Source organism: Vanellus vanellus (assembly GCF_965231255.1).
Source record: "Vanellus vanellus genome assembly, chromosome: 10".
NCBI lineage: Eukaryota > Metazoa > Chordata > Aves > Charadriiformes > Charadriidae > Vanellus > Vanellus vanellus.
This window is the reverse complement of record NC_138915.1, coordinates 9,793,773-9,819,332: the sequence shown is the minus strand read 5'-3', so window position 1 is coordinate 9,819,332 and position 25,560 is coordinate 9,793,773. Positions and strand designations below refer to the sequence as shown.

The 25,560-nt window shown below is 40.3% G+C and overlaps 1 protein-coding gene across 1 annotated transcript in view; it reads left to right on the top strand.

Moving 5' to 3' along the window:
• The window catches only part of AFF2 (ALF transcription elongation factor 2), a gene marked incomplete at its 5' end in the record, with an annotated part of 339,688 nt that overhangs the window by 233,879 nt on the left and 80,249 nt on the right, over positions 1 to 25,560 (top strand). The window contains one exon of the mRNA XM_082488379.1: positions 14,938 to 14,989. Within this exon, the coding sequence (XP_082344505.1) occupies positions 14,938 to 14,989 (52 nt within the window). The remainder of the gene's footprint in view (positions 1 to 14,937; positions 14,990 to 25,560) is intronic.

Below are 25,560 nucleotides of genomic sequence, written 5' to 3'. Positions count from 1 at the left end.
CTGCCCAGCGTAAGGTATTACTGACAGGAAAGGGCTGTATTTTAAGTGTGATCGCTGTTTAGGTTTTACCAGAATATATAACTGAACATGTCTCATGACCGTCTTATTTTCATGTAGTATTTCATCCTCTGGCTTCGTGGGGGAACTTTATGCCAAGAGAACTCACTGGAGACTGAGTGACAGATCAGGCTGTTGTCCCACATTCCCTTTCTACTAAATCACAGTTTTCTTTAGATGGAAGGTGGCTATTGTGAAGCTGTCAAACTGAGGAAAGTTAAATGGGCTGAAGTGAAGGCTCGTGTTAACAATAGCAGCTATCTCTGTCAAATGAAAGCTCAGCAGACAGTTACAAGGCAATTCGGCACTGATGGGTGGTCGATTAAAAACAACAAAAGGCAAGATGAATGAAAGGGGAAAATCCCTATTACTTTGTGGTAGGAGCAAGGGGAAAACCAAAAATAAAATAAAAAGCCCACCTCACCCAACCCCGTAGCAATTGGAACAGACTTGTAGTTAGCATGACCTTCATCTTCTCAGATACGGCACAATAAAACTGACAAGATTATTTTCTCTTCAAGCAGTGCTGAGGTATTTTCATTGGCAAAAATCTGGAAAAGTAAAATAAATGCAGAGTTTGAGGCAATTGAAGAATTCTTGAATCTGATAACAGCTGGAACATAATGCCACCAGGAAAAATAGCTAGGTTTTGTGCTAAAAAAATTATGACTTGATCATTTTTTTACAGTGTCATATCTGAGATTTTGAAGGTTACACTATAGACAACCAGAAGAGGATTAGAGAGAAATTATTTTTGAGCTCAAGGGAGCACCAATTTAAATTGGATTTGAGATATGACTTTTGCATTACCTTAGGAGATGAAAGGTAGTGTTGCGCCCTGATAGTTACCCGACTACCTAACCGTATGTATCAACTGGATTAGTGCGTAGATTAACAGCTCGCGCACCAAATGCAAGGTGTATCGTGCAATTTCCTCTTCGTGGGACTCATCCTGTTTCCACTGAACTATCAAAACTCAGCAGAAGCGGGCAGGGCTTTGCAGCTTGAGTGTCAGGCATAAGCTGAATGTACACTCTTGTTCCTCAGACGATAATTGTCACTAAGACTTAGACTTGCTACAGCAGGTGTATAAAGTAAGATGAGAAAGTACAAAAGTAAAGGAAAAAAGATACATTATGTCCTTGTAACTATCCAGATAGAAAATCAAGTTTTGAAACCCTAGGGAAATGTAATGGGAGGCGAGCACCTGGACCGACTTAGATCCTATGAAATTGCCATGCCTTTTCTCACAATTTAAATGCTGGGAGGCATTCAGTGAGATTCAGAAATCCAAGAAAAACAAATAGGTTCTCACACAGCATACAGTTAGGACTCAGGTTGCTGGCAACAGTGGAGCCAGGGTTCAAAGAGATTCTGAAAAAAAATCAGAATAAAGAACTTGGAAGACATATGCGCTCCATAAGCATAATGAGCGAACCTCTCCTTCCAGTTATAGTAGGAAAAACAATTCAGTACTGACAATTTGTTCCACTGAACAGTCTCCTGTGATAAGATGCAGAACTAGATGTACCACAGGCCTGATCCATCCTGACAATTCTGACATATTATTATACTATTATTTGTCTTTGTAAAGTCATGAAGTCCTTAGACTTTATCAATGGTATTGTTTAGTCTGCATCACCCCGAGGTTTTGCCCTTTGAAGAAAAGATTTAGTGTCCATTTATCAATTTTACGTACTAATATTCTTTTTTATGTGTCTTATAATAACATTGAGGTACTCTAGTCATGGACAAAGAAACCAGGTGCCAGGCCTGGTATAAATGTACAAAAAGAGAGGCAAAATTTGGTATTCTAGGATTTTCTTTTCTGGAATATTTTTAGCACTGAGGACCATTTTATGAGTTTCAAGGTTTTTTTCAGTGGTAACATGCATTTCATCTCATAACTAGATGATTTTGGTATCAAAATAAGATTAACCTACCTCTCAGAGAATCAGCCACAAAGTTCCTAAAAGGCTTTGCAGTAAAGGAGGACCACTGTGGTCTCAGGATGACTTTGGGAGAGAGATGTTAAGAGATGTTAAAGCAGGGAGCTGCTAAAGGAGGTCATCTTTCTCCTGATCTTGGAAATGTCCATGTGTGTCATGTTCTCACTAGGATCAGAACCATGACAGTAACTTGCAGGGTTTGCTGTCAGTAATTGGGCATAAGCAGTGTCTGTGGGTATCTCTGCTGTCACCTTGTAAACCAATAACTGAATATTCCTTCCCTGGTTCCTCCCAGCTTCATTCTTCTAACATTGGAGAAGGCTCTGCAGGCACAAATGAGCGGATAGCTCCAAAGTGACCAGGGCTTCCTAGGGAATATAAAGAGTGGGGGGTGTTTGTACGTGGGGTGTGCATGAATGCGGGGAAATCCTTGCTTTTCCGGGATTATACCATTTGCAGTGATACTGAAAAAACTAATCTCTGCAGATTTCAGGCCAAAGTGTGGTTTAACCATGTGGCATAATTTATAGGGTAAACAAGCTTTCAGTAAGAGCTAACGGTATCAGAAAACTTGTTTAACATGCACAGAAGGCACTGTTAAATTATTTCAGTGCCATAATTCAAAATGCTGAGGAAAATTCTCCTGTATTACAGCCAGTGCAAGATTGGATCTGTAGCCAAGTACATCAACATAAATGTTCAGCTGTCTGGGGAAATACAAGTCTTACACTGTTACTTAGGGGAAAATGTGCACAGACATGGTGGAGCCCTTTATGAAACAATCCTCATTTTGTTAAACAATAGGATCAAATTTTCAATCAGGTTATCAAGCATATTGCATTCTTCAAGCTTGCCAAGCAAAGAGGAGTATCAGCATGAAGACGGATATATTTTTACAGAATTAATGATGTATGAAATCTGGAAGTGGAAACATACATTTTCATTTTATCCTCTGATTTTTCTTTTTACATTATAAGTGAAAGGAAATGCTTGGAAGTATTTGCAGTTATTCATATCTGTTTATCTTAGAGTGATTATCAGAGCAAACGGTGTCAGGCATTGTGTTTGGATTTGAGCCTGAAAAATAGTGCTTGCAGGAGCAAGGATTACTCGCATGAGTCAGTGTTTTCAGGACTGTGCTTGGTACTTGATTCCTGTCATACATATTCAGTGCCTTATAAATCATCCAGGTTCACGAATCATTTAAGTATTTTATTCATTTATCCCCTCTATTTATATTAGTTTTAGTCTTGCTTGGTTTTATCCCTTCTATTTATGTTAGTTTTGGATTAATCTGTTTTTACATTTTTAGATTGATCCACAGAATGTTCATTTAAGGATAGAAGTGAACTGTCTTACTGAAGATTCATTTCTCTTTGCAAAATTTATATCAGTGTAGGATTTTGCAGCTACAGAAGTGGCTTTAAAAACTGATCAGAAATTTAGTGCCGTGAAAATGAAGCTCACCTTCCCCAGGATCGCCTCATCTTTCCTTTCTCCGGGGATTTTTGCTGATTGATCAGCCCTGAACTGCCTTGTGTACCAGGCACGGTCCAGCAGTGTATTTCGTGAAGGTGTAATGCCTTTGCGGCGTGGAAAACCCCGGTCAGTTCTCTCACACGCGCATAAGCCCCTGGTACTTGCTCATCTGCTCTATGGCCCAACCCCTGCTCTTTATTCACCATGCACCATCAGCGGGCGACTACACAGGACTTGCATCCCCTCTTGGAATCCTGCTTAGGTAATGCACACCCCTGAAAATCTCTCTTTAAGTCAAGCGCTAAGCTTAAAGCATTCTTTAAAAATCTGACGTGACAAATTTCACTTCTCTCCATACGAGCAAACCCTGTTTCTGAAGCTAAAGCCCCCATTCTCCATGGCCTAACACATCACTGGAAACCAAGGCACGGCTGCATTGCGTAGCCTTTTCACTATCTACCACGGGAAAACCTCCCCCTACCAGCCTTTGTTAAAAATCTTGAGCCTTCCTTTTGAACAAGTAAATAAATACTTCACAGTTTTATGACATTACCGTTCATTTGCACTGAAATGAAGCAGCCAGATCCCTTTAAAATGGGTTACAGGACACTCATCCCCGACAAGTCATTCTTGAGGACAGATTGACCCCAGGGACTCAAAAACCTCTCAACCTGAGATCACTGCCAGAGAGTCTTTGTTGTCATTCCTCCACTCATCTGATTAGTTAGGCTCCACTCACACTGAACTATTTAAAATACAAGGACATTGGTCACACTACAGCTTTTTTAGACACTGGTGTTGTGAAAGAAATTGGCTTTGCCTTCAGCTAGCTTCTTGCCAAATATTCTTTATCCTTTCTGTGAAGAGATGAGCAGATCCCAGGAGTGTCTGACCTTTTGAGGATCTCTTGAGTTCATTTTAGGAGTTTGCAAATTTCCTCACATTAGCAAATACTCTAATTTGGGTAACTTTCTTCTATTGGTCAGTTAAAAAATGATGTTTCTACTAAAGGAAAATCTCCTTTCTGTCAGGAAGAAGAGACCATGTATCTGTTCCTTTCCTATCCCTTCCATTCTTTCTCCAAAGCAAGGCTGGCATAAGTGCACATTCTACAAAAGCACAGTGAGATCCTTGGGTTTAGTTTGCCTTTGGCGTTTTCTTTCTCCTTTTCTTCCACCTCTGCCTTCTCTTTTCCACTTCCTTTTACAGGATTTTCTTTCTTTGTCTTCCTCTGTTCTTTTTGTCCCTGTCTCCTTAACCAAGATGTGACCCTAATGGCATCTGTGTTTGAGCTGGAAAGCTCTGATGGGCCTAATACTGGACAGAAATAGTTTTCACTAGGTAAAATAGTTTTTCCCTTCTATATGTGTATAAGCTATGAAAACGGAGTGAAAAGCTCCCACCTCATATTAGAGTGCTGTGGACCCATAGGAGGTGATGTGTCTGCACTGGAGAAACATTTACTGAGCAGTACCCTTTTGCACACCGGTGTTTGGTTTCAGGGCATAAACATTATTGGCTCTGAATACTGTTCAAAGGCCTTGTCAAGGAATGGAGGCTGTGGAGGGAAATAGTTCTCATGTTAGTAGTAGTCAAGAGGTTTTTTGGCCTTGTTGTGACTAAAAGAGTTTAAGGTAGGGAAACGATTTGTGAACTGGGGATAAATTGTCCTCTGTTGAACTTTTTATTTATTTGACACCCTGTTCTCAGCATCGAAGGCCCAGGCAGCTACTTTGATTTGTTCACTCAGAGCTTTCTCTGAGACTCTTTTGGTTTTTCAGATCCACCCTTATTTGTGAAGGGTGAATAGAGTTGACTCACCTTGTGGAGGAAGACTGCAAAAGCATCCCTGTCCTCCTGAGGTCCTGCCACAGGACTGTGCCAGGGCAGTGAGAAGCAGGAGGCAGAGGTGCCCCTGTGTGCATGAAACTGCATATTGGAGGTGTAGGACACCCATTGCCTTCATTGGGTACTGCAGAAGGGCTGTGGCTGGGGGAGGACGGGCAGATACTAGCCCCAGGATCACGCACAGCTCGCAGACTTGAACAGACTGGTGCTACAGGTGAGCTGCCACGCAGCCTTACCCCTTAGCAGGCACTGGATGAGCTGCTTCATCATCACCCCGGTGCCCGGCTCCGCACAGTCCTAATACCCGTGCCGCAGAGGGGCAGAGTTCACCGCGGTCTGTACTGCCTCTGTAAAGCACCTTGAGGACTCGGTGTCATTCTCATTGCTGACACTGAAGTGCAGTCTCTCTCCATGACACTGAACTTTGCAGACAGCAGTTCGGAATTAGGAGCAAATAGTTCAAATGGCAGAAAGAGCTGCAAAAATGCATCGGTATAAAGGTTTTAATGAAGAAAAAAGCTGCTTCCGCTCCAGATCAGGTTACTGAAGCTTAAGATTTACCAGACACAACTCATTTCCAATCTTCAGAAACAAAAGAATTCAGCTCTTCCGATACAAGATTAGTCTATGTAAGGGGAGAAGAGTGCACAGAGAAAGATTTGTGAATGTCATGTTGGTACTGACAGCTCTTCAAACAGCTCCTTGAAGGACTCACTTTGCTACCAGATTAAAAAAGGAATAAAATAGAAGATAAAATAATATTATCAATGAACAGAGTTAACGTCCTTCCATATGCACTGTAGAACATTGGATAGATGAGCCAGTCCTATGTTATTTGTTCCCTGTTGAACAGCTCTTTTTAATATATTTCCTGGTATGATTTTTTAAAGTCACCTTTGCAAGTTGCTCTAGAATTATCAATCATTGTTTAACTGTGTGCTAAGTTCCCAAAGCCTTTGTGTGTAAATATGCCGACTGAAGGCTTGTTTACCAGAGAAAATACTGGTGCCCTGGCTAGGAGACAGTTTTAATCAAATATGGTTGCAGTAAGCAGGTGTTTTTCATGTGGAATGTATTGGAAATGAGTATGTATCACAGAAATGGCTCTTGGACTATATATTGCTCTTGATAAATAGCAGAACCCAAAATTATATCAGCGTTGTAGTTAATCAAAGGGAAAATAGTAAAAGCTTTGTGCACACTGGCAGAATTTGGCACACTAAAAAAAGTGGGGTTCTCATTTTTATTCTTCAAAAACTTGAAGAATACAAGTTTTACACTGGCATTCTTAGAAACTGGTATTAGACCCTGTATTTTTCCTGGATGCATACTTTTCTTTATTCTTGTCTCTTTTCTCTCTCTTTCCTCCCTCCCTCCCCCCTCTCCTTTTTGCTTCAATGATACATCATTCTCAGGCTTTGCCCAACAGGGAGGATTGTACTAAGGAGACATTGAGCAGTGATGGAGACACAATGTAATAGAGACTTTTCTAGACAGAAGGCATAAACAGTGGTATTAGTGTTATTAAGTCGAAAATGTCAGCTCACCAGCTTGAAACAAAAAGATGCTCTTTTGACTTTTTAAACTGCTCTTAAAATATTTTGACCCAATTCTGCTCCCATTCTATTGGAAGTGTTTTTGGGAGCAGGATTGGACCTCAAAGTGGATGTGAAGTTATTGGATATGCTACAGCATTATTCTTGCTAAACATACAGATTTCCATCTATGCGTATTATATACAGATAAAAGTTGGCGGTAGGTTTCTCTCTCCTCCCAAAGTTCTTGTCTCAGCTTTAATGAAAAGCAAAATGCCTGTCAACAGAGCAGTAGTTATAATGCACTTAGTAGCAACTTAATATTTTAGTTGCCTTGAAGAGCTTTTTATACATAGAGATTAATGGATGGCTAGATAAAGAAATTCTTCTACTGAAAGAATTAATTTTGCTTAATCCTTTTGAAATTAAGAGATGATACGGAGAGATGAGTAATGAAGTGCACTCTCTGATTGTAAGGTACCTAATAGATAACCACAGGGGTTACTTCTCTCTCACCAGCTGTAATTACACTAATTGCTGATATGGTGCCAGGAACACTAAGGCAGGCTGAGTGTGACAACACAAAATGGAGTGTTTCTTAGCAAGCCGTGTTCCTCCATCAGCTGGGCCAGAGGGAGACTGACCGTGTTATGAAGCTAATGCGTGCCGCCTTCTGCGGGAGGGAAGAGACCAGGTACCTCTCTAGCTCACAGGCGCTTTTTGCAGTGAAGACACAAAACTTGACTTCAGTTCTTTCTAAGGGGAGGCAATTTCAGTCCAGAGGCTGAGGACTTGGTCTGTCCTTAAGCAACTTAGTCCTATTCGGGCCATGAAAACTACTCGAATGAGTAGAAGTTACCCCTGTAGAGTTTGCCAGACTGACCTCATCATTGACAAGAATGTAATGAAAGAAAATGGTGGATGAGGAGAGGGAAAAATTAATAAACTATATTTAAGTATGTATAAAATTCCTGGACAAATGGCCCTGACTATTAAGGTAAATGGTGCTTGTAAATTCCATTTAATCTTCTGAGATTTTCTTTTACCGTAACTCTTATAATATCTTAGAGGAAATATTTCAAAGATGACTTGCACATTTCAGCAAAAGAATGAATATCAGGTTTCAAGATTTATCGATGGGATGTTTTAAAACAAAGACCTTCTTTTTTCCTTTGGAATTACTCTACCATTTATTTTCATTTCCCCAGGTTTTTTGTCCACTGTATTATAAACTTCTCTGGGGAAATCTATTGTTAGATGTTTTCGCACACGTAGGCCCCCTTCCCCCTTGATAAATGATAAAATTGCGCTCCAGTGTGCGCAACACATTCTCGAAATACATCTGAATTCCATTATACAGTTTGTCATTTGCATGATACCTTTTGAGTTACCGTTCTCAGAGAAGTCTTATATACTACAGATAAATGCACTAGGAAAATGAAAAACAAGTTCGGTATAAAGTCCATAGGGTAAACTGGCATAGATTGTGTTGAACTGACAGTCTTATTTCCCTGGAAGTTCAGGGGTAGAAAAGGTTGCGTCTCAGTGCTAGTCACTGTTTGCATGGACAGTGTTCCCTCCACATAGGTATTGCTGCAAATGAGAGCGTGACAAGGGCTTCGTAGCTCAGGATGGTAATGTACTATTTTTTTCACCTCAAAGACATTTATTTGATTCCTGCCTGTTCTGGGTTTAAGTCTTACTAAGTATCTCAAGTGAAATGTGCTTTAACAGTCTAAGCTCTCTCTTTAATATTGAACAGAATAACTAGTTGTAGCACATGCTACTCCAGTCTAAATCACACAAACCTCCATTTAATGTTGTCCTTTTTTGTCAGTGGAAGGTTGAAGCAGGAGGGAACTCTTTCCTTAGAGAGCACCCACATCCTCTATGTGCCTCCTGTACCAGCCCCTGCTTCTCCTTATCAGCGCTTTGCTGTGTCTTTTTTGTCACTAGGCTCAGTTTCATCCTTACCTTTTCGGCCAGATTTAAGCAATACGTCTTACCCTGCTAATGGGAGAGAAGCATGGTTTGTCCACTGAGGTTGTGAGGACGCTGTGACAGATTTACAAAAACAAATGGACTAAATATTTTGAAAAGCATGAATCTTATAAATATATTCCCATTTTACCAAAGACAAATCTGACAAGGAACGAATGGCCTGTCTGTATGTCTGGTTAATGCCATTGCCTGTCCTCCCTCCTGCAGAAGCAACGCTTGTGTTTGTTGTGGTATGGCCCAGATGGGATATGCATTTTGTAGAAATGTGGTTTGACATGAGCAAGTTAATTTTCTGGGCAGCTCAGGACTAGGGAATTGCCCAGTATTCCCTTCACTGTCTGCTTGCAACCCCCTCTTCCCTTTTCTCCGTCCTTTTCATTCCCACAAGGCTTTTTTTACATCTGAGTGGAGCTCCAGTGCAGTGGTGAACTGATCCCAGAGCAAATTAGAAGCACAGAACCTGGATCCTATTTAGGCTGCCTTTTAAGTGCCTCCTCCTAGATGAAGCTGTCTCGCCAACCTCTAACATCTTATTATAAACACAGTGTACTCCCGTCATGGCCCTACACAACCAGAGCAGGAAGAAATGCATAGCATTCTCAGAAGTTTGCTGACAATCCGGACCTTATTCACTTGTAAAAAGCATTTAAATATGCTATACATTAAAACAAAAAAGGATGTTGAGCTGTGAAAATACTCCTTTAAGAAATTCGGTGTCTCCTATAAAAATATCTGAAATTGAGTTGTATCATGATAGTGCTTTTTCAGGGAGGAGCTTATCTCACCTCTCCTAATCAAATCCTCACTTGCTCATTCACAGGATCCCAAACCAGCAGGTCTGCTGTCCACAAAACACCTGCTGAACTCAACAGTAGGGATGGGCTACAAGTCCCATTTCAGTGTGCGTGCAAGCTGAGCTTGGTTACACCCCAGTAAGTTTCAGCCCAGAACCCAGAGCTGAGTTGAGGTTCTGCTGCCTTTGCTTCTCCCAGCACTGATGGGTGAGAAAACCTATTTCAGTGGCCCCAAAAGTCTCATCGAGTCCTAGATCATCTTGCTCTGCAGCTTTGGCCTCTCACTATTCGTGACTTCTCTGAAGCAGTTAAAAAATTATGCCTAGACTTATATTTTAACAGAGTAACTCATGCTGTACCAACTGGAGTGGCGAGAGGGACTCTGCGACTCATTCATGCTGAACATGAAGAGGAAAAGGGAGCAAAACAAGAGCCTGTCCCACTGAGAAACAGAAGCCACCATGGGTCTTGCATAATCTTTTGACATTGTCTGTTACGAGAACAGATACAGAGGGGATTCAGATTATGTTTAAACCGGTTTATTATCATAGCATATTTTTTTAATTATATTTTTGGAAAATGGGTGGAGAGTCAAAGAGAGAAGACAAAAATTTAGCTTGTTATGCCGAAATCATAATAAACTGTTATAAAAATAGCTCATTTTGATTTTGGTCCATCTCATCATCTTCTGAGGCATGGTAAAAGTTGAAGGCTTCTGAAGATAATATTTTGTTGTTACCATTTCTAGTGAGACTTCTACAGAACTCATCCTAATAAAGCCCTCATTCAGCCATTTGTCTAGTTAATTTTGTAGTGTAGGAACAATCTGCTTTGGGAGCCGATTCATCCCTGGAGGAAGTGGGTATTGTAGTCAGTCAATGAGATTGCCCCTACTTACACCACAGATAAATGTATTGCTTTGTCCCAACGTTTCTCCTTTGCAATAATTTCACATTCCAAATTATAAGCCTCTGAAAATTGTAGATTATAATAAATGTGCTGACACAACTTCAACTGTTACAGTAAATGGCATTGCTCTAATAATGAAGTAAAAAATCCTACTTAATCCCACTCTTTCCCTAAAGTGGTGTTTTGCATTAGCTATGCGAAAGACAAACAAGTACGTGTACATTCAATAATAATGTCAGCCGGGTCAGAGAAGAATAGGAAATAAAATGAATTCATAACACCTCTGGAGATAGCTTTCTGATACAGGCGGTTTTCTCTTTGATTTGCCCTCATTGACAGTATTCATTGTAAGTTTAACATATCTGCCAAATTGGCCTTTGTTAATAGCTGGCCTGATTTTCGTAACAAATATACGCTGTAATCTCCAGTCTGGGTGTTTCTGAGGTTAACAGTGACATAGAGCAGAATAGATCATATGTGTATCTACAGGGATCTCTCATTCGAGAGGGCCTAATTCCACGTTCAAACCATCCAGGCAGTGTTTGTGAGAGCTGTAGATACAGAGCCCTTCTGTCTGAGGGCTTTGAAGCTGAAATGGGTTACCTCTCTAGATGTGATAGTGAAATAGTCACCTTGGATTAAGGTTGCTGGCAATCTTAAAAAGCCCTTATTGGGCTTTGAGTGTGATCAGATGCTACTTGCTTATAAATGAGAGTTAATAGAAACATTAAACAGTACAAGCTACTGTGACCCATGTCTTCAGAATATTAAGCACATTTTAAAATTGTGGAAGACTATCTAGTCCTTTGCTTTCTGTAAAATATTACCTCTTCCAACCAATATCCTCTGGGAGTAGGTTATTTGAACTCTTCAGCATTCTACTTTCATTTGCACACACTGTGTATTTTTAATTTATTTCCTCACTTCTCTGGCTACCATATATTTATTGTTGGTACCGTACTCAGTTTCTCATTAATTATTCCATCTGCCAGGAGAGTGTGATGCATTTTAGCAGCTGTGTGGTTTAGTTGTTTAACCTTTGAGTTTTGTAACTGAACGGGATGAAATATTCTTCATTTAGCAGAAAAGGCTAAGAAGAATTATATACTCCAAGTGATAAGCTTGGAACTGTTAAAGAAATACCAAAATCCATTTTTTTTCTCTCTCTAGTCGTCTAAACATCCATTAGTCTCTTGAAGGGAACTCATAAATCCCGCAAATTTAGTTTATCTGAAACCAACTCTAACAGTTGTCCTTCCTACTAATCATGTTTTATATCCATTTTATATTTTTCAATATTCAATAAATGTGTCTTGTGCTTACTGTACTTGTTAGAAAGTGTCTGCAGTATAGGCTGTATGAGGACAGTTATTAATCAGCCATTTCAGATGGCTGTTTGGTTAGTTTAGTAAGTGTATTCATTTATCTTTTTTATGTTTTCTTCTTTGTTCTTTCCATTTATCCAATATGGAATTTCCTTTGTCCTTTTTGGTTTATTTCTGCCAGGATATGTCAAAAAGGAATTTAACATGTAACAAATGAAAAAAAAGGGATAGCTAGAAAGAAAAAAATGCACCACCCTTTGGGCTTCATTCGTGAAAAGATCCTTTGCATTATGATCTCTTAGATCTGCGTTAAAAATAATAATAGAGCGCATTATCTGGCAGTGCTTCTTTAAAGCAGTAGATAATTTACACATTAAAGTGAGATGTAGGTGTAAAAGTAGGAGTGTACGATTGAATTAGAGTTAAGAGTCAGAATGATATAGTCCTGTATGAAGATGGTCTTGGTTTCCTGGGGGTATTGTCCTTCTGGTGTGTAATGAGACTTGCAGATAACAATCTGGGGCTGTGCATAGATTGAGGTACAGCGATACGTTGAAAATAGCACAGCAAGTAGTGACACTAGGAAAACAAATGAATGTGTCTGCTAGATAAACAGCATTAAAAGTTCCTGTTCCTCACCGAAGTCCAGGCCTCTAAAGATTAATATTTCCTGAAAAATTCTGTAGTGGGTTTGAATGGCAAGGCAGGCTGTGCCCCTGCAGCCCATGGAGGTCCGTGGTGGAGCAGATATCCGCCTGCAGCCCGTGGAGGACCCCACACCGGAGCAGGTGGATGCCCAAAGGAGGCTGTGACCCTGTGGGAAGCCCATGCTGGAGCAGCCTCCTAGAAGTACTTATGGCCCCACAGAGAGAGAAGCCCACGCTGGAGCAGGTTTGCTGACAGGACCCACGCTGGAGCAGTCTGATCCTGAAGGACTGCACTCCGTGGAAGGGACCCACGCTGGAGCAGTTCATGAAGAACTGCAGCCCGTGGCAAGGACTCATGGTGGAGAAGTTCATGGAGGACTGTCTCTCACTGGAGGGACCCCACGCTGGAGCAGGGGAAGAGTGTGAGGAATCCTTCCACTGAGGAGGAAGGAGCAGCAGAGACAATGTGTGATGAACTGACCACAATCCCTATTCCCTGTCACCCTGCGCCTCTGTGGGGAGGAGGTGGAGAATTGGGAGTGAAGTTGACCCCAGGAAGAAGGGAGGGGTGGGGGGAAGGTGTTTTTAAGATTTCATTTTTATTTCTCATTACCCTACTCTGATTGGGTTGGTAATAAATTAAATTATTTTCCCCAAGTTGAGTCTGTTTTTCCCATGACGGTAATTGGTGGGTGATGTCTCCCTGTCCTTATCTCGACCCATAAGCCTTTCGTTGTATTTTCTCTTCCCGGTCCAGCTGAGAAGGGGAGTGATAGAGCGGCTTGGTGGGCACCTGGCGTCCAGCCAGGGTCAACCCACTACAAATTCTTACTTTTAGAAGATTCTTTATCCATGCTATCCATGTCTTACTTTTATGGGTTCACATATTACAGGGAGGCATCTGCCATTTATCAAGACATTAATGACTAGTAGTTACATGTCCAGATACTTTGTAACCACTGAGCTGCCCGACAACAGAGGTCACCGAAAGACAGATGACTCTACAAACCTTTTTAAAGATCTTCTTGCACTTTTTCTTTTTAAGAGCACCAGCAGGGCTTCATACCTTCTGATATTTCCACATTGGGATTATTGTCCCCTCTTTAAAATTCCTTATACCACAAGGCTTCCATGATTTACAGGTAGTCTTCAAACAAAAAAAAACTTCCTAACAGAACATCCATTGATTGCTACAGTTATTTAAAGGCTAACAATAAAAAATCATAGACTTCAGTCTCCATCAAGGCAGAAAGGAAACAGTAATTGCAATTTGCGAGCCTCCTGCCGTGGATAAAGGAGCTCAGGCTGGGAGAAAGGAAGCTCAGCAATTTTAGTGGCTGTCACAGTGGATCTGGGTGAGATGTGCTGATTCATTCGTACGTCATCCTGTGATAAGAGAATTTGTCAAGGTGAAAAGATGGGTGTGAGGTAGAAGTGTGCCCAAAGGAATATCAGCCCTAAGGAGGACCACCAGATAAAAGTGTGAATATAAGGGAAACTGTACGGGAGCGTATTTGGTGGGTGCTAGTCCTGTCTCTCTAGGTAGACAGACCTCAAAAGAAGAGACCTTTTCTGCAAAGATGTAACAGCAAATAATGTGGTATCTTACCCCATAAGTTTTGCCATACCTAAGTCTTGGATTAAAAAAAAAAGAAGCGATACAAGATGAGTGTTAACATTGTAATATGCATTACTCAACTCTTTCTTCTGCCAAAGGAAAGGAAGGAGGCATTAGGACAGCCGCATCTTCTAGGATTTTCCTTCCCCTTTAACCAAGGGCAGGGAGCAGTGATGTGAGATTTCCCTGTATTTAAAAAAAGAATTAAAAAATAGGCATATGAATTAGTAGATTCCTACTTTGGAAAACGTTTGCTCTGCCTTTAGATACTAACAACTCTGAGGTCCCATCAAACCTCAAGCAAGCTCCTCCTCTTCTTCCTATTTTCCACTCCGCATTCTCAGTTTGATAAGGTGGGGGATTGGTACCAGCCTGAAAGAAGATCAGTGGTGCCCTCGATCAAGAATGAAATGTGGAGGACTTTTTCTCCGTTCAGTCTCAGAGCGGAATTTCCCTTCCACCTTCTGATTTAGAAATACACATAGGTGTATATGGACTAATCACTGTGAGAAAATGTGCAAATAAAAGAGGAACTGACTGCCAAACTTTACGATGGATGAGTCTGAAAGACATTAGTTGTTACCTAGCATCACATAGAGGACTAAAACATGCATACATGCATGGAGTATTCATCAGTTTACTGATCACAGATCTGATTTTGCTGTTGTTGAATTGAAAGGGAGTTTTTCCTCTGACTGCTGAAAAGTAGATTCAGCCCATTGTATATAAAGTTAATCCATTAAATGTAATTCTGTACGGTCTCTCTTTTTTTCAGAATGCTTGAGGATGATCTGAAACTCAGCAGTGATGAAGATGACAATGAACAGGTAAATACATCTGATATGAGTGCATAGACCATATAATCTGACAAAGTTGTTTCATCGCTTGAATGTGATTGCATGTTGGTTTACTATATTTGCATCAAAAGCATTTTGAGGTGCTGCAGAATCCATTAACTTAAATCTTCCTCATGCTTAGAACCTCCGTGAGAGGAAACTTATTCTTAAATAGGAATGCATTTTGTCAGTTCTGCTGAATTAACTTTGTAAAGTGGATTAAACTAAATCAAAACATGACTTACTAGCCTTGGAATAAGAGACCACACGTGGCATTGCCCAGGAATAGCTAATGTTCTCTGAGTTTCTATCCTCCATTGTACCAAACTAACTGTGGATTGTTTCGCAATCGATTTCTGAAATTTATGACCTTTTTGGAAGTGGATGTAAAATGACCACATCAGACCACTATCACAACTGCAGAGTTGGTTTCCACTTTGCAATTCATTTGTGCAATTGCACCCGAGAGGATTTGGTCCGTAAGTTTTGTTCCAGTCATTGAATAAAGGGCTGGGAGTCCATAGTTAGGAATTCAGTGATTCCCATTTGTGAGAGGGAAAATCTTCAGTGTGTATCTGTAAATCAATACTGAAAGTCTCTCAGCCTACTTGGGACGTTAATGAAGAATCATTTTCAGAAAACTGGCTCATGTCATTCTCTATCCTTTCTTCTTTATAAATATTTATAGATAATGCTGGGAAATAAAGCTGTTGAAATTCATATTCTCAACATTTGTATCAAAAAAAAAAAGAGACTTTGGGTTAAATTCATCCTTCTTGTTACTTTATATATGCAATAGATTCAAATGTGTCAATGTTTGGAATAGAGAGGAAGGTAATGCTATAATTCAGCATAAGATCATCTGTTCTGCCTGGGATATGTTAATTTTAAGTCGATACTTTTTTCTTATTTATTTTTAAACCACCTAAATGTTCTCCTTCAACCTACCTAATCCGTCCCTTAGGGTCATGCCAGGAAAGATTTACCTTCTGGTGTCAGTTGACCCCTTAGTCATACAAGTAATTATTTTCTGGCACAGAGATAGACTTGTGCTCTCATCTGAAGCCAAAGGATCCAAAGCCTGTACTTGTGCAATGCGCTCCTGTACAAACATGGTGGCTTATGAAACCAGCAGGTTTCCGGATCTATTGGAAACTTCCCCAAATAGTTCTGAAAAATGACATTGTGATACTGAGGTGCCCAAAATATAGAAATGGAAGTATATTATCAGGTAGGAGTTACTTTTGTTTTCCTACAGTAGTCGTTTTCTAGTGACTTAAGTAGAATGATTCCAAATTTACACAAATTACACTGCTAAGATGAAATCATGTAACATAGGTGAATGAAGAAGTGAACGCCTGGGCCAGTGTTTGCTGACATCAAACAAAAAGCCCTCACTGACTCGAATAGGTGTCATCTCCCACGTTAATCCCAAGCGGGAAAGACATGGTTATGTCTACACTGCACAGTGGAGTATTGGTAGCTCTCAAAACATCATTGCTGTCGTGTGGTACATGGGTGCCTCTTACCCAAAGGCAGCATCCTGCTCACGAACAGTGTCCCATTGCTCCCAGTTCAGGAGAGGCAGCCTGAATCCTTGTGTGGTGGTAATGTGCCCGAGCTGTAGGAAGCCTCAGACTGCACCAAAACTCCATGTGACTTTCCAGTAACACCATTCACAGCATAAGCTGCAGACAGGCAAGAGAGCCCAATAAGGACTGTTCATGTAGTTTCTCAAAATTTTATAGTACATAGAAAATGTTTTCCTTTTAGCAGTGTGAGCTTCATCTCACTGATGAGTGATTAGGATCGATTCAAATCTCCTAAGATCTCTCAAATATCTTCTTAAGAAACAGATTATGGTCTGAATATTTAGGGATTCCAAACATGAACACTTCCAATCACATAAAAAATAAATGAACTGTCTGGACAGGAAGCATGCTGAGCATACTTCTTAAATGCTCTGCGCTTCAAGGGAAACCTTCACCTTTCCTCGGTACCCCCCATATGCATGGCTGCATCTCTTTTATTTGTGTTTCAAATAGAGGGCATAGACAAAGTTATACATATTACAGGAGAGAATCCCGCAGCTTTTTAGGTTTCCTGAATGAATGACTGTATGTGTCTGTCCTTTAGATTTTTGTCACATACTGCATCCCAGACTAAGGCCTCGCAAAGCTGAGCGGCATGGTTCTGCTGCATCACTCACGCGTTACACTGGCGGTGCCTTTACACTTTAGCAGCTTCTGCCATAGCTCTTTAAAGAGAGGGGATTGGAAACGGAAAGAAAGGTTGGTCTGGCTCACTGGTCAGGCACATAAACATCAACGAAGTAACTACAATGGTTTTTGTCTGCAAAATATTTTTTCCAAAAGGTATATAAACTATTCATTCATGAGGAGTAGCTCAAGGCAATTATAATATGTGAATTTACAATGTTGAACGTTCAGCTGTGGAGCTTTTTTTTAACATAAAGATTTTGCAGTCAAATGACCATTGTAATTCAGCTGTATACACATGTACATTCTGACGGGGAGAGAAAAGATGAAAACTCTCAGGTCAAAACCATTCTAACACTTTATGGAACATTTCTATAAGGAAATGGAATCATTGTCTGTACAATCTTTCTGATTATTTTTTTTGCTATATGCTTGCAGCCAATGTGAAGCATGAGCTGGCATTTACTTATTTCTATTAACAAAACACAGTATGTAAAAATCAAGTTTGTTATCTTTATCTTTCCTCGTATTTCAAGGAAATTAAAATTCTTTGAGAAGAGTAGTCAATAGGGAGCCCTAGGATTTGTTCTTTGAGCATTGCTAGGGATCCTTCAATCTTTACACAGTGGGGGTGGTAGTGACACTGATCCATAAATGCACCTTGATCTCAACTTTTAGTGAATGTCTATAGTATGTGGAGAGAGTTTGATCTATCAGCCTGTCTTCTGAGACTACCGGTACTCCATTTGTCATGGTGGAAGATTGTTAGAAGCTTGTCTGCGAGAAACAAAGACCTTCTGTCTTATTTTCTCAGTACTATGAACGAGCACAATTATTTCTTACCTGTATTGCATTTATTTAGTGGTCTATGGACCGCCTGCTCTTTCAGGTGTTAAACATCTCCTTCCTTTTCTTCCCACTGCTGAGAAGAAACCCAACACACATTATAGCTCCAGTCAGTCGTGTAATTAAGAAGCTGAGCCTGATTTCTGGATAAAACGAGAACTACCAGGTCAAAGTCAGTGGAAGGTGTTTATTCTGCGGATAGTATTAGCAAGGCCGTTATTGAACATGCTGCCCGCTTTTAGCATCCGCTTTTCAAATAGCATTTTGAATAACTGGAACTTATTCCTAAGAGTTATAAACATGATCTGGAGAACCCTCCTTAATGTAAGTGTTAGGACTTTTTTGGTTCAGCCAAAAAGAATTAAGGCGTGCATGATGAATGGCCTAGCAACATATCACCAAGAAAAAGATTCCTGAAAGGAGGCTGTACACTTTAATTTCACCCAGAGGTCTTTAGAGGCTTCAGCAAGTGAGAGCTGACTGCAAATCCAAACTACTGGTGCCAAACCACTGCAAATTGCACGGACACCTTGTGGTTTCCCTCTCCTATTAGACTTCTGGCAGCTGTGGTCTTGATGTAGAAGTTGTCAAGCGAATTTCTTGCAGGAGGTCCATTGAGTTGTTCATTGCAGGTCCCTTCAGACTTCAGATCTGTAAAGTTTTGGGCCATGTTGATCTTTGCAGTAGTGCGAGAGACAAGTTACAAGTCACTCCGCTCCAGCTGCAAACTCGTATCATCACTTTTTGGGCATCGCTTGGAGACACCGCAGTTATCGCCTGCATCTAACACGTGTAAACACACCCCACAGTATCTTCAGTGTAGAGACTTTGGAGCTGGCCATATGACACGTGCTTTGTTCCATAGACAAAATGCTGATTCTTATGTCTCATTGCGGGTGATTTGGGATTAAAGACACACAGAAAACGACAGGTTAGATCTGGAATCAATTTTCATTTACAGCTGAGAAGCAGTTATTGATGCTGTGCTCACAGTTCAATAAAAGATCTAAAGATATAGACCTTGTGTTTCTTTTTCAATATAAGCAGCATAATCAGTCTCAAATGTTTTTACAAAGAAAATTGTATTGACAGTTTTATTAAAATTGCTGTCTTTAAAGTTTTAAGTTATCCACGATTTGACCTACTTGAATGGTTTTTAATATGCACAATGACCAACCCAATAGATTTTTATGTCACATATTTATAATACCAGGTACACATCTGTTTAATGTATTATTTTGGAGATATTGTTATATTTAAGCATTGCCTGGGTTGTAACTCTTGTAGTATCGCCACTGAAAGGAACGTTGGCATATGCATCAGTATTGCATTCAGAAGTCCGACTACACAGTATTTTTAGATTGGCTACGAGATACATTCAAAGCAGATGACAGACATGTTCTTAGTAAAACCATTACTAGAACCGCATTTCAGAGATGTTAATGTTATTAACACTCTTCTGTGAGGAAGGACAGAGCTTTTAGACGGCTTTATTACTCTGTTAAAAAAATACATCAGAAATTAGGAAGAGTAGTGAAGATTTTTAATTAGTAGCTCGGTTCAGCTAAAAGTGCTTAGATAAAACACAGGTTAGTATTTTTATTCTTTAAAGTACCTCTGTATAATTCAAATTAGCTTTGAGCTCAAAGGCATCCAAATGAGTTGTGCCTGGATACAGTATTTTAAGTAGCTGTAGTGTACCCAATTTTCTTTAACCAGCTCCTCTTTGTTCTTCTGCCTAAGGAATAGTCCTGTTAACCTTTGAAACGCGTACTTAATTTAAAGCACATTGCTAACATTCTGTGTGTTTTTGAACCAAAGAAACTTTGATACTAGTTACAGACCTGCTCCATTTTCAGTATTTTATGTATATAGTGGTTTTGGCAGAACAAATCAATAAGATATTTTTCTTTTCTATTTGATTTTTTTCCCTCCTTCCCTTAATGATTGCCACTTTGCTGCCGTTTCTCCGATAACCATACAAACACAAGACATGCATATAATCCACGGCCCTGCTCTATCACTTGTATTTTACACAACCATAATTCTTTTTCACTACATTAGTATTAGGTAATTACATACAAAACGTTTGACTTTGTAGCTGAGTCTAAAAAGGTGATCTGCCATAGGCCGAGCTTTGAATTCTTATAATACTCACTAAGCTTTCAAACCCTTTACTCAAGTTACATTTTTTAAAAGTTTATGACATTCTAAGATACGGTATGCCTTCATTGTATCATGTAAACACTTTTTAAAGTGGAACAGTGACCACTTTCTTTTTAACAATAGATACCCTTTCCTGTTGTAATTTTTCCTGGTTTTTAGCTGGATCCTGAACAAGCTGTTTACCTCCCCAAGGTTTCTCTACATTTCCATTTACTTTGTTATCAGCAGAAAGGCTGAAGAACAGCTCTTCGGTAATGACATCAATACTGCACACACAGTGAGAGAGGTCATCTTGTCAAAGCTATAGAAAAATCAGACGGATTAGGATGAAACTAGGTGCAAAATAACTTTGATAGAGTCTTTTAATGTAAACAGTTTATCTGTCATTGTGTTCCATTGAAATCCCAGAGTGATGCAGCATCAGTTGTAGCCACAGCAGAGTGTGTTTTGATAAAGACAGTGTTTCAGATCTACAGTCGTGTTTTATAATTGTAAGGAAATGTTTTCATTAAGCCATTAATGAAAACAGAAGCAATTAGGAATACAGTCATTCTCCAACCTTGTCAGTCTATAACCATGAAAAATCCTTTTGTGAAGATGTCTCTTCTTGCTACCTCAGTCCATTTTAATTGATATTCAAATTATGTTATTCTGCACAGCATTAGTTGCAAAAAACATATATCATCAACTATGTAAAATGAATACTCCGGTTTCCGTTAGACAAATCTTTGGTAGTAAGAGATTTGATGGCTGACATGTCTAAGGTCATAATTCACATGGTAATGACGTAGGCCCATAGCATATATTTATTTATTATCAGAAACAGCTTTCAATAACCACTCAGATCTGGGCTGAGCTCGCTGCAGTTACGAGCAAAAAACATGGCACACCACTAAAATACACAGTGTTATCAAAAGCTTTTAACTTGTTCAAATTCACAGAATCTCATGTAATTGTTTCTGCACATGTTGTTATTGTGGAGGTCATCCATCAGTGAGGAAGGGAATTAATACAGCCCTCAGGACAAACGGTTGCTGTAGAGTGCACAGTGGTACAGATCGACAACAATAAGTTTGCCCCTGCAGGTTGCAGCCGTGCTCCCTTACCTGGGCTCTGGGGCAGCAGCTGCCTGCCCCAGCACAGGAGCTGGAGGAGCCCCATCCCACCAGTTGACTTGCCTTTTCCCTGGGTTGTCTAGTATGTACTGTCAGCTCGGTGCCTCAAAAACCCTCCGCCGCAGTAGAGAAGATAATACAGGAAAAGAAAATACTGGCAGGCAGGGAGCCCTAACAAAGGAGGAATGAAATGCCTTAGTTGAAAAGATGGATAAATACAGCTGCAAGATTTCCTCTCCTCACTTCCCCACAAGTAAGAAGACACTTCACAGCCCCTCAGTGCTCTCTTAAACATGTGCTTCTCTTGGGTTTAGTTTTTCGTGCCACCAGCCTGAAGCAGCCAGGCTCTGTCAGCCACACCGTAAGACATCGTTCACCTGAAGGAGAAGCTTTAAAAAGACCTGATGCTACAGACTAATTAAATAGACGTGCAAAGGCTAGTTTTTCCTCAGTACAGCTGTAAGGACCAGATGCTGGAGATCTGCCAGCCTTTTTGGGGTGTGAGGGAGGAGGGAGATGCAGCTTTCAGTCCGCAGGACAGGTCAGGTACTCACTGTGTGTACATGCTTGTGCACACGTCTTTTTCATGAAGGAGTCTTTATTATAAGCATGGAGGAAAAATATATTTCCCTTGGGCCTCTCGCTGTGTATGCCACTTATGCAAAAGCCCTCTATTGTTTTGGCAGCAAGCAGAGGCAGCAGCAGGTGAGATAATTGATTGACACCAGCATCGTTGTCCTTAAGAGACAAGCCAGGCTTGACCATACTGTCTTAAAAAAATCAGTCTGAAGTCCGTGGTATCTGTGGGCCATCTCAGTGCTCAACATTCACCAATCCGACCACATAGGAAACATTTATCTCCCTTTTCTCCGCAAAAGGAGAGTGCGATTTTTATCCTGTACGCCTTGTGAAGCATTTTGGTAAAGAAAGCGTTTGGCTTTCTTATGCTGACCATCTGCAGTGTCGCTCTTTTGTAAAAGCCCAAGCAACTGTCTGTGAACTTCAAAATCTCAATTCTTGGGAGTTTTTTACACCAGTAAAGGATAGTGCGAGTGCTGGGTTTGAGACTCTGGGGGGTGGGGGTGGAGGGTGCAAAAGTCTGAAGGAGGGACTCATACGTGGCCAGAACAAGCGTAAAGTAGGTGATGAAAAGGGCATGATAAATCCAGTAATTAGCTTCTGTCAGCCAGAATAAGGGGAGAATAAGTGAAAGTTGCTCTCCCCTGGAGGTATTCCAAAAGGAGAACAGTAATGAGAACTAAACACCTTAATTTTTCTTACGATGAATTCTTCTGCCACTGCAAGGTTTACTGGGGGTTGGAGGTCCTCCATTCTGTGCCGACAGGATGCATCTTCCCAGAAAAGACTTTCTGCCTGCCCACAGGGACCGGTCAGGACCACAGTGTGACAGTGTAATTGATTTGGCCAGGGTACTCTCACGGAGAGCGTACCTGCTTTACAAAATTACCAATTTCATGGCAGTACTATTAAGTATAATTTTTGGAGATGTGCAATTCAGTAATTGGCTAATCGGCTAAGTCATCTGCGCAATGTACTAAACAAGACAAAGGTAAGCAAAGAGTTATTTCACGTGTGTTTACCTCTGTTACCTCTGCTGCCTGTTTGTACTAGATTTAACATTCAGTATGTAATGTTCAATATAAATTACAATCCTCAGTCTTTGGTCCTGCACAGGAAATAAATGTGTGGCATGAACAATAGCGACGTCAGTTCACATCCTCCCAGCACTGCCACTGCTGGTACTCTCTGACTCTGCCCCTTTGCCTCTCGAGTCTAGGGAACTGTTCATTGATTGAGAGCCGGGAAGGGACTGAGGATAGGTTGGGCTCCCAAAGGAATGAGATAAAGGCCTTTGGCACAAAGGAAAAACTAAGGGCATAAACTGCAAATGAGCGGGAGTACACGGGGCTGTTTCCGGGATGTCTGCCTGGCCTCCTTTCCATTTTGACGCAGCAAGTTATAACTCGTGTGAGCATTGCAAAAGTAACAATCACACACTGCACACTAAAAGTACTCCTCATTATAAGACCTCAAGACAGCAGCACTGTTCGGATAAGGTTCAGGGAGTAAGAGCTACTCCCCTTCTGTTAGAACTGGGAAACTGAGGAACACACTGGTTGTGGAGACTGTCTGCAGCTGCACAGTGAGGGCACAGGGTATTCTTTGAATCTAGCCTTTTGCTGCTTATTTCTTGAGGGAAGTTTAGAGAAGACTTTTTGTTTCTCTTATAAATGTTGACCTTTTCTCTGTTTCTTTTGCCTCCTCAAGATTTTTATCATGTGATTAGCATGTTGAAATGCAGCTAGGGAGTAAACCCAACAAATAATGGATTTCTTTGATTTATTAGCCATCTGGAGGGTTGAACCAAACACACATTTTCAAAAAATAATCAGCAAATAAGATGACGACAAATATGGACTTTTGTTCTTAGCAAGATGTTTTATGTTTTCACAATCAGGATTATCATCCAATAAGCCTAGCTGGTTTGTAATGAGCTTGTAACGAATTAATTGCTAGGAAATTATGTTTCAAAACAGAATTTCAATTTAGAATTTTTTTCTTAAGCATGGACCATTCAGGACAATTTTTCCAACGTTTTCCATCACCAGGACTGTATATTTGTTTTCCAAATAAAACAATTCTTATGAAAAATCAGGCCTAGCTCTAGCCAGGAGTTCTGCTCTCTGCTGTACAACTCTGCAACGAGCAAGTCAATTGGTATTGCCAGAACATTTAAATCTACTAGGCTTCATGAGACATTGATTAGCATTTGTAAAGCAACTTGACAATGTTTTGTAGGACTACAAAAGTAGAATCAGTAGAATTTGTAATGTCATATTACAATTTATCCTTTGTTGGATGGAGGAGTCAAAATTAGTACAATTAGCAACTTCCCATCAAAAGCATTTTTGAAAGAATCCAGCATATATCAAAATAATTCGGGAAGGCACTGTTTCAAGCCTTTTCTGTCGAAGTACATTGGTACTAAAGTCCTAGAATAAGCATAAATGTTATATGAGTTGTCTTTGAAATAAGTCTTTTCACTGAGACATAGCCATAACAGTTTGTATTGTAAGGTTCACCAATAACACTGAGTAAGCTGAAGCCTGTGCGACAAAAGCAACATTGTTCATAGTGCCCACACTAGCTAATTTAAAACCAGCTCAGGTATGTTGTCTACACAAGCAACAAGCACTCCTCAGACCTTAGTATGTCCTCAGTGTGTGTAGCTCTTTTCTCTGTTGGTTTTTGGTTTTTGGTTTTTTTTTTTCAAATATGGAATAGTCCTTCAAGAATGGGAAGTGGCCATGTTTTTCATTGCACACTTCCTTAGTTTGATTTCCACCATTGGCCTGATGGAAGCGTAGGGATTTGGGAAAAAATGCTGACAGACACCCACTTGTATCTGTGGTGTTGCTCAATTAAAAGCAGTTCACTTACATCGAGGATGAGGGTGACTCCTAACCCACAGACAGACTCTTTGGTCAATTAAACTCTGGTTTTCATTTTACTTAGTCTCCACTGCACCAAATGAAATTAAATTTCCAGTATTTCAAGTATTCTTGAGCATCTCTCTGTGAAGCCACGAAGGTTACTGCATTGCTCAAAGCAATAATGAGAAGCTCTCTGTGGTTCATACACAGTGAGTTCAATGACCCATTCTGATTCGTACATATCACATGCTTGGTGACTTATATTTCAAAAAATGGATCTTGGCTGATCCATCCTACGTGTTTGGCTTCTGAAGGGAAAATACTAATTTTTTAAAAACACAACATGATGAGGAGGGCATCTTCTCCTTTGTTTTTGGTCCTAGATACAGTAACATTGGGCTTTTTGTCCTCGAGGTGAGACTGACCCAGAACATCACACACAGAATCTCAAATACAAGATTGCCAACTTCACGTCAAAGGCAATTAGCAAGAAAGAAATACAATCTCCTCTGTTGACATTAGGGGACAGGTAGAGGAGAGTGTAACCAATGAAGTAAAGAAAAAAAAAAAGGGAACACAACACACATATTTATGCATGTATCGTCACATACTAATCCTTCAGCCTTGACTTGGGCTTGGTCTTTCTGATTCCCAGCACAATTCTGGATAGTTTGTTTGCTGCACACTACGTTCTCATCCTCCACAGGTAGTCACAGTTAGCACCAACTGTATCACTGCAGAACCAGAGCACGATATAATGC